Source organism: Aptenodytes patagonicus, unplaced genomic scaffold (assembly GCF_965638725.1).
Source record: "Aptenodytes patagonicus unplaced genomic scaffold, bAptPat1.pri.cur scaffold_649, whole genome shotgun sequence".
Classification (NCBI taxonomy): Eukaryota; Metazoa; Chordata; class Aves; order Sphenisciformes; family Spheniscidae; genus Aptenodytes; species Aptenodytes patagonicus.
The window spans coordinates 1-9000 of record NW_027472543.1 but is presented as its reverse complement, the minus strand read 5'-3'; the positions used below and the strand labels follow the sequence as shown (position 1 = coordinate 9000).

At 74.7% G+C, this 9000-nt stretch overlaps 2 protein-coding genes, 1 long non-coding RNA gene and 1 pseudogene across 4 annotated transcripts; all 4 read left to right on the top strand.

Moving 5' to 3' along the window:
* Positions 1 to 210: 210 nt before the first annotated feature.
* Positions 211 to 564, top strand: PSMB5 (proteasome 20S subunit beta 5; the record flags this gene model as incomplete). The annotated part of the gene is given in 1 exon segment (XM_076364144.1): positions 211 to 564. A coding segment is annotated over 1 exon segment (318 nt), but the record flags the coding sequence as incomplete, so codon positions are not given.
* Positions 565 to 885: 321 nt separating this feature from the next.
* On the top strand, positions 886 to 3895 carry LOC143174059 (uncharacterized). The gene is made up of 6 exons (XR_012997903.1): positions 886 to 925; positions 1842 to 1898; positions 1992 to 2133; positions 3392 to 3496; positions 3613 to 3698; positions 3788 to 3895. It is a non-coding gene; the product is annotated as an uncharacterized LOC143174059 (long non-coding RNA).
* Positions 3896 to 3950: 55 nt separating this feature from the next.
* HAUS4 (HAUS augmin like complex subunit 4) lies at positions 3951 to 4866 on the top strand. Its single transcript, XM_076364146.1, has 4 exons — positions 3951 to 4067; positions 4165 to 4295; positions 4386 to 4454; positions 4583 to 4866. Exons 2-4 carry the CDS (start codon positions 4279 to 4281, stop codon positions 4764 to 4766), a joined length of 270 nt encoding a protein of 89 aa, XP_076220261.1. The 5' UTR covers positions 3951 to 4067; positions 4165 to 4278; the 3' UTR covers positions 4767 to 4866.
* Positions 4867 to 5224: 358 nt separating this feature from the next.
* LOC143174058 (protein arginine N-methyltransferase 5 pseudogene) lies at positions 5225 to 5539 on the top strand (annotated as a pseudogene). The gene is given in 2 exon segments (XR_012997902.1): positions 5225 to 5346; positions 5421 to 5539. The product of XR_012997902.1 is annotated as a protein arginine N-methyltransferase 5 pseudogene (transcript).
* The last annotated feature ends 3461 nt before the right edge of the window (positions 5540 to 9000 follow it).

The following is a 9000-nucleotide window of genomic DNA, read 5'->3' as shown; positions in this document are numbered from 1 at the left end:
TCTTTAGGGACCCGGGGTTGGCGGCCAGCGGTGGCGAAGGCTTTGGTGGCCCCGGGGGGGGACACGGGACGGGACGGACACACGGACTCTTCTCGAGTCGAGGGGGACGGGTGGCCGCCGGGGCGGGTTTTCAACGGCCGGGGCCGGTAGCCGCGTGGGGGCGGGTGGTGGCCACCGCTCAAGTTCTCTCCCTTCCCCCCCCCCCCCCCCCCAGGGCTCTACTACGTGGACAGCGAGGGGACGCGGGTGCCGGGCCAGGCCTTCGCGGTGGGCTCGGGCTCCACCTACGCCTACGGGGTGCTGGACCGGGGCCACCGGGCGGGGCTGGCCGTGGAGGCCGCCTGCGACCTGGCCCGCCGGGCCATCTACCAGGCGGCTCGCCGCGACGCCTACTCGGGGGGACGGGTCACCGTCTATCACGTGGGGCCCCGGGGCTGGCGCCGGGTCTCCACCGACAACGTGGCCGACCTCCAGGAGCGCTACGCCGCCGGGGGGGTGGGGGATCTCCCCGGAGAAGTGAACGAGTGAGGGGGGGGAAAAAAACACGGCGGTTTTGGTGCGGTTGGTGTGAGCGGTGTTTTTTTTTTTGGCGCGGCTGCCGTCGGTAGGCTCCAGAGTGAACGGCGGGGGGGGGACGGGACACAGACACCACGACGACGGCGCTGCGCATGCGCGCGTCTCCGCCGCGGCGTGTGGGCCGCGCATGCGCGCACCGGCAAGCAGGGCGAGGAAGGCGCGTTGCGCATGCGCCCGCCGCGCGGGGGGCGGGGCGCCCGCCGGCGTGGGAGCGCCGGGCGCACGCGCCGGTCCCTGCCGCCTATTGGGCGCCCGCTCTCCGCCGCCCTCCCATTGGGCGGCGGAGGGGCGGGGCGGGGCTCGGCGGGGCGCGCGACGCTGGCAGAGTCCCGGCGCGGCGGGGACGATCGTGAGGGAGGGTCGCCGGGTCGGGCCGGGATGGGGGGGGGGGACGGGTTTTGGGGGGGGGTGTCTGAGGGGGGAGCGGGCCCCGGGGGGGGGCGGGTTTTGGGGGGGGGTCCTGAGGGGGGAGGGGGCCGTGGGGTGGGGGGGGGGCGGGCGTTGGGGCGAGGGGACGGGTTTTGGGGGGTGTCGTGAGGGGAAATAACGTTTAAGGGTGATTTTGGGGGGGGTGGGCTTTGGGGGGGTGTCTGAGGGGGGAGCGGGCTCTGGGGGGGCCGTGGGGTCGGGGGGGGCGGGGCGTTGGGGCGGGGGACGGGTTTTGGGGGGTGTCGTGAGGGAAAATAACGTTTAAGGGTGATGGGGGGGTGTCTGAGGGGGGAGGGGGGCCGTGGGGTCGGGGGGGGGGGGCGGGTTTTGGGGGGTATCGTGAGGGAAAATCACCTTTAAGGGTGATTTTGGGGGGGGGTGGGCTTTGGGGGGGGGTGTCTGAGGGGGGAGGGGGCCGTGGGGGGGCCGTGGGGTCGGGGGGGGGGCGGGCGTTGGGGCGGGGGGACGGGTTTTGGGGGGTGTCGTGAGGGAAAATCACCTTTGAGGGTGATTGTGGGGGGGGGCGGGTTTTGGGGGGGGGGTCTGAGGGGGAGGGGGCCGTGGGGGGGCCGTGGGGTCGGGGGGGGGGCGGGCGTTGGGGCGGGGGGACGGGTTTTGGGGGGTATCGTGAGGGAAAATCACCTTTAAGGGTGATTTGGGGGGGGGGCTTTGGGGGGGGGTCCTGAGGGGGGAGCAGGCCCTGGGGTCGAGGGGGAGGAGCGTTTGGGGGGGATCCCACGGGGATGGGGGTGCTGGGGGGGCCCTGGGAGGGCGTTGGGGGTAACCGGGGGGGGGGTGTGTGTGTGTGTGTGTTCCCCCCCCCCCCCCCAGCGCAGGGGGGGCCGCGATGGCGCTGGACGCGGGGCTGCCGGCCGCCGACCTCCCGCCGACGGGTAACGCCGGGGGCTGGCGGGAGGCGCTGGCGGGCGCGGGGGGGTAACGAAGGCGCTGACCAGCCTCCCCCCCTTCCCCCCCCCCCAAAAAAGATGGGGACCCCCCCCCGCCCCTGGGCGGGGCCACCCCCGAGGAGCTGCGGGCCCACCCGGCCTGGCCCGGCTGCTGCAGGGGCTGGGCTGCGCCCTGGGGCCCGACGGGCTGAGCCGGCCCCTGGAGAGGGACCTGCGGCAGGTGGGGGGACACGGGGGGCGTGGGGGGACATGGGGGGGGACACGGGGGGTGTGGGGGACATGGGGGGACATGGGGGGGGACATGGGGGCGTGGGGGGACATGGGGGGGGACATGGGGGCATGGGGGGGACATGGGGGGGACATGGGGGGGACACGGGGGGCGTGGGGGGACATGGGGACACGGGGGGGGACACGGGGGGTGTGGGGGGACACGGGGAGGACATGGGGGCGTGTGGGGGACATAGGGGGGGACATGGGGGGGACACGGGGGCGTGGGGGGACATGGGGACACGGGGGGGGACACAGGGGGTGTGGGGGGGACACAGGGGGGGACATGGGGGGTGTGGGGGGACATGGGGACACGGGGGGGGGACACGGGGGGGCGTGGGGGGACACGGGGGGGGACATGGGGGTGTGGGGGGGACATGGGGGGGACATGGGGGGGACACGGGGGGCGTGGGGGGACATAGGGGGGGACATGGGGGGGACACGGGGGGCATGGGGGGACACGGGGGGGGACATGGGGGTGTGGGGGGGACATGGGGGGGACATGGGGGGGACACGGGGGGCGTGGGGGGACATAGGGGGGGACATGGGGGGGGACACGGGGGGCATGGGGGGACACGGGGGGGGACATGGGGGTGTGGGGGGTACCTGGGGGGGACACGGGGGGTGTGGGGGGTACATGGCGGGGGCATGGGGGGGACACAGGGGGGGACATGGGGGCCGTGGGGGGGACACGGGGGGGACATGGGGGGACATGGGGGGGGACAAGGGGGGGACACGGGGGTGTGAGGGGGACACAGGGGGCGTGGGGGGACAAGGGGGGGGACACAGGGGGGGATGGGGGGCGTGGGGGGGACACGGTGGGTGGGGGGGACAAGGAGGGGGACACGGGGGGCGTGGGGGTGACACGGGGGGCATGGGGACACATGGGGACACTGGGGGGGACAGGGGGACACTGGGAGGGGACGGGGATGGGGAGCGTGGGGGGACACGGGGGGACACGGGGACGCTGGGGGGGACACAGGGGGTGTGGGGGGGGTCGTGGGGGGACACGGGGGATGCGGGTGATGGGGGCACTTGGGGGGGACGGAGGGAGCCAGGGGGGCCTTGGGGGACACTGGGGGGACTTGGGGGGGACACGCACCGGGATGGGGGGGGGTGACGGGGGGACTTGGGGGGGACGGAGGGAGTCGGGGGGGGGGGTCTTGGTGTCCAGGAGGGGACGCTGAGGGGACACGGGGGGGTCCCGGCAGGCGGAGGCGGGGCTGGCCCTGCGGCGAGGGGCCTGGCTGCGCTGGGAGAGCCTCTGGCGGGGGCTGCAGGAGCTGCTGCGAGACCCCCGGGGCCCGGAGCCCCCCGTGAGTCTGAGACACCCCCCCGCCCACCCCCCCAAAACCCTGCCCCGGGGTCCCCCCCAACCCCAGGGCAGGGGGGGGACCCCCACACCCACCCCCCCACCCCCCCCCCCCGCCAGGTGCTCCGGGCGCTGGAGCAGGCCCTGGCCCTGGCCGAGCTGCGCCGCGGCCCCCCTGCCTTCGCCCGCTGCTGCCGCCCCCCCAGGTGAGACCCCCGCCCCCCACCCCCCCCCAGCACCCCCCACACCCCAAAAGGGGACCCAGGCATCCGTCCCCGTCCCCCCCCCCCTCCAGGATCCGGCCCCCCTCCGCGCCCGGCTGCTGCCCGAGCTGGAACGCCGCCTGGCCCGGAAAGCGGCGGAGCTGGCCGGCTACCACGGGGGGGCGCGGCGGCGGCGGCGGCCCCCACCCCCCACACCACCCCCCCCACCACCACCACCACCCCCACGCCGCCCCGCCCGCAGCGGGGGTGGCGGAAGGTTTGGCGGCCGAAAACCGGCGCCTCCGCCGGGCCCGGCGCCGACGGCGGTACCTGGGGCAGCTGCTGGAGCGGCAGCGCCGAGCCTACCCCCAGGTACGGGGAGGGGAGGGGAGGGGGGGGGAGGGGACGATACACCCGGGGGGGGGCTCGGGGTGACCCCCCCCGTCCCCCCTCCGCACCCCGCCCGCAGGTTTTGGGGCGCTGCGGGGCGCTGCTGGGGCGCCTGGCGGGGGAGCGCTGCGCCGGGGCGCAGGCGGAGCTGGACCGGCGTCGGGCCGAGTACCTGGAGGCCAAGGGGGCCGCCATGCTGCTGAAGATCCGGTGGGTGACGGGCGGGGCGGGGCGGGGCGGGGCAGGGCGGGGCAGGGTGGTGCCGCCCTCCCCGCCCTCGTTAACCCCTTTCGTTAACAGGCTGGAGGAGCTGACGGTGCTGCTGGACACCTACCCCCCCGCGAAGGTGGAGGCGCACCGCCGCATCAGGTGGGACCCCGGCCCCGCGCCCCGCGGCCCCCCCACCCCCAAACCCCCCATCCCCCGCCTGACGCTCACCCCCCCCCCAAACCCCCCCAACCCCCGCCTGACGCTCACCCCCCTTCCCCCCGCGACAGGGCGGCGCTGGAGGGGGCGCTGGGGCGAGCGGCTGGGGAGGCGTCGGGGGCGCGGGCGGCGCTGGCGGCGTTCGGGGGGCTGGGCCCCCAGTTCGGGGCGCTGGCGGGGGAGTACGGGCGGCTGCGGGAGCGGCTGGGGCACCGCCGCTGGGCCCTGCGGCAGCTCCGCCCCCACGACCCCTGACCCCCTGACATCGACGACGACGATGACGACGACGACACGCGACCGACGCTCGGTGACCCGTTGCCGTGGCAACCGCCCCAATAAAGAGACTTGCACCCGCTCCCCCCCCTCCCCCCGCCCCGACTCCGCCATTTTGTTGACCGGGTTGCGGAGGGGGCGTGGCCTCAGCGCCCGGGCCACGCCTCCTTCTCGGGGGGGCGGGGCTGGGACCGGGGGGGGCGGGGCGGGGGTGATTGACTGGGCGGAGCCAAGCGGGGCGGGCGCGGCCGGGGGTTGATTGGCAGGCGATAGGCGCTCGGCGCGACGGGGAGGGGGGGGGGGGGGGGCGCTGACGGACGAGCCCGGGGCGGGGCGAGGCGCGCGGGGCCGCGGCGATTGGCGGGGAGGGGGCCGAGGCGCGGCGATTGGCGGGGGCGCGGCGGTGGGCGGGGGCGCCGATCACACCGCGCGCGGCAGCGATGGCGGCGGCGGCGGCAGCGGCGGGCCCGGGGGCGGCGGGGGCCGCCCGCGTCTCCAGCGGCCGCGACCTGAGCTGCGTCCCGGAGGTGGCCGGAGCGCTGGGGGCCGTGGCCCGGCAGGGGTGAGGGGCCCGGGGGGGTGGTGGTGGGGGGGGTGGGTGGGGGGCTGGGGTGACCTCTGCCCCCCCCCCCCCAGGTTCGACTTCTTGTGCCTGCCGCTCTTCCACCCCCGGCACCGGCGGGAGTTCGGCCTGGAGCCGGCGCGGGGCCGGCCCGGGCCCCAGACGCGCTCCGATCTCCTGCTCTCCGGCCGCGGTGAGACCCGGGAACGTGTGTGTGTGTGTGTGTGTCCCCCGCCCCCCCCCCCCCCCCCCATAGCGCCCTGGGACCCCCGAGGGGGCACGTGGGGACCGCTGGGAGCCCCCTATAGAGCCCTGGGACCCCCCAAAAGGGCCACGGAGCCCCCTGGGATCCCCCTATAGCACCACAGGGCCCCCCTGGGATCCCCCTATAGCGCCCTGGGACCCCCCAAAAGGGCCACGGGACCCCCTGGGACACCCTATAGCGCCCTGGGACCCCCAAAAGGGCCACGGGACCCCCTGGGACACCCTATAGCACCCCAGGGCCCCCTGGGATCCCCCATAGAGCCCTGGGACCCCCAAAAGGGCCACAGGACCCCCCTGGGATCCCCCTATAGCGCCCTGGGACCCCCGAGGGGGCACGTGGGGACCGCTGGGATCCCCCTATAGCACCCTGGGAACCCCCAAAAGGGCCACGGGACCCCCTGGGACACCCTATAGCACCCCAGGGCCCCCCTGGGATCCCCCATAGAGCCTTGGGACCCCCGAAAGGGCCACAGGACCCCCCCTGGGATCCCCCTATAGTGCCCTGGGACCCCCCAAAAGGCCCACGGGGCCCCCTGGGATCCCCGTATAGCGCCCTGGGACCCCGGAGGAGGGATGTGGGGCCCCCTGGGACCCCCCAAAAGGGCCATGAGGCCCCTGGGACACCCTATAGCGCCCTGGGACCCCCAAGGGGGCACGTGGGGACCGCTGGGAGCCCCTGAAAGGGCCACGGGGCCCCCTGGGACACCCTGTAGCACCACAGGGTCCCCCTGGGATCCCCCTATAGAGCCTTGGGACCCCCAAAAGGGCCACGGGGCCCCCTGGGACACCCTGTAGCACTATAGGGATCTTTGGGAGTCCATATGGAGCCCTGGGACCCCCCCAAAAGGGCCACGGGGCCCCCTGGGACACCCTATAGTGCCCTGGGACCCCCCAAAAGGGCCACGGGGCCCCCTGGGACACCCTATAGCGCCCTGGGACCCCCCAAAAGGGCCACGGGGCCCCTGGGACACCCTATAGCGCCCTGGGACCCCCCAAAAGGGCCACGGGGCCCCCCAGGATCCCCCTATAGCACCCTGGGACCCCCCCAAAAGGGCCACGGGGCCCCCTGGGACACCCTATAGAGCCCTGGGACCCCCCAAAAGGGCCACGGGGCCCCTGGGACACCCTATAGCGCCCTGGGACCCCCCAAAAGGGCCACGGGGCCCCCCAGGATCCCCCTATAGCGCCCTGGGACCCCCCCAAAAGGGCCACGGGGCCCCCTGGGACACCCTATAGCACCCCCAGGGCCCCCCTGGGATCCCCCGTAGAGCCTTGGGACCCCCGAAAGGGCCACAGGACCCCCCTGGGATCCCCTATAGTGCCCTGGGACCCCCCAAAAGGCCCACGGGGCCCCCTGGGATCCCCCTATAGCGCCCTGGGACCCCGGAGGAGGGATGTGGGGCCCCCTGGGACCCCCCAAAAGGGCCATGAGGCCCCTGGGACACCCTATAGCGCCCTGGGACCCCCAAGGGGGCACGTGGGGACCGCTGGGAGCCCCTGAAAGGGCCACGGGGCCCCCTGGGACACCTATAGCCCCACAGGGTCCCCCTGGGATCCCCCTATAGAGCCCTTGGGACCCCCAAAAGGGCCACGGGGCCCCCTGGGACACCCTGTAGCACTATAGGGATCTTTGGGAGTCCATATGGAGCCCTGGGACCCCCCCAAAAGGGCCACGGGGCCCCCTGGGACACCCTATAGTGCCCTGGGACCCCCCAAAAGGGCCACGGGGCCCCCTGGGACACCCTATAGCGCCCTGGGGCCCCCCAAAAGGGCCACGGGGCCCCCCAGGATCCCCCTATAGCGCCCTGGGACCCCCCCAAAAGGGCCACGGGGCCCCCTGGGACACCCTATAGCACCCCAGGGCCCCCCTGGGATCCCCCATAGAGCCTTGGGACCCCCGAAAGGGCCACAGGACCCCCCTGGGATCCCCCTATAGTGCCCTGGGACCCCCCAAAAGGCCCACGGGGCCCCCTGGGATCCCCGTATAGCGCCCTGGGACCCCGGAGGAGGGATGTGGGGCCCCCTGGGACCCCCCAAAAGGGCCATGAGGCCCCCTGGGACACCCTATAGCGCCCTGGGACCCCCAAGGGGGCACGTGGGGACCGCTGGGAGCCCCTGAAAGGGCCACGGGGCCCCCTGGGACACCCTATAGCACCACAGGGTCCCCCTGGGATCCCCCTATAGAGCCTTGGGACCCCCAAAAGGGCCACGGGGCCCCCTGGGACACCCTGTAGCACTATAGGGATCTTTGGGAGTCCATATGGAGCCCTGGGACCCCCCCAAAAGGGCCACGGGGGCCCCCTGGGACACCCTATAGTGCCCTGGGACCCCCCCAAAAGGGCCACGGGGCCCCCTGGGACACCCTATAGTGCCCTGGGACCCCCAAAAGGGCCACGGGGCCCCCTGGGACACCCTATAGCGCCCTGGGACCCCCCCAAAAGGGCCACAGGGCCCCCTGGGACACCCTATAGAGCCTTGGGACCCCCCAAAAGGGCCACAGGGCCCCCCAGGATCCCCCTATAGCGCCCTGGGACCCCCCAAAAGGCCCATGGGGCCCCCTGGGATCCCCCAATAGCGCCCTGGGACCCCGGAGGAGGGATGTGGGGCCCCCTGGGACCCCCCAAAAGGGCCACGGGGCCCCCTGGGACACCCTATAGCGCCCTGGGACCCCCTGGGCTCCCCCCAAAGGACTGCAGAGCACCCTGGCGTCCCCCATAACCCCCCCCCCAAAAAGGCTCTGGAGCAGCCTGGGGTACCCTATAGCATCCTGGAGGGACCCCCCTCAGGGCTGCGGGGCACCCTGAGACCCCCCCATAGACCCTCAGGGCCCCCCCAAAGGAGTATGGGTCACCCTGGGGCCCCCCTATACAACCACAAGGCCCCCCCAAAAGGGTATGGGTCACCCTGGTACCCCCTATAGCACACAGGCCCCCCCAAACGGGTATGGGTCACCCTGGGACCCCCCATAGGCCCCCAGGGTCCCCCCCCAGGGCTGTGGGGCACCCTGGGACCCCCCCATAGGCCCCCAGGCCCCCCCCAGAGGGGTATAGGTCACCGTGGGACCCCCCATAGGCCCCCAGGGCCCCCCCCCAGGGCTGTGGGTCACCCTGGGACCCCCCCTATAGCACCACAGAGCCCCCCCAAAGGGGTATGGGGCACCCTGGGACCCCCTATAGCACCACAGGGCCCCCCAAAGGGGTATGGATCACCTTGGAACCCCATAGGCCCCCAGGCCCCCCCAAAGGGGTATGGGTCACCCTGGGAACCCCCATAGGCCCCCAGGGCCCCCCCAAAGGGGTATGGGTCACCGTGGGACCCCCCCATAGGCCCCCAGGGCCCCCCCCCAGGGCTGTGGGTCACCCTGGGACCCCCCCGTAGGCCCCCAGGGCC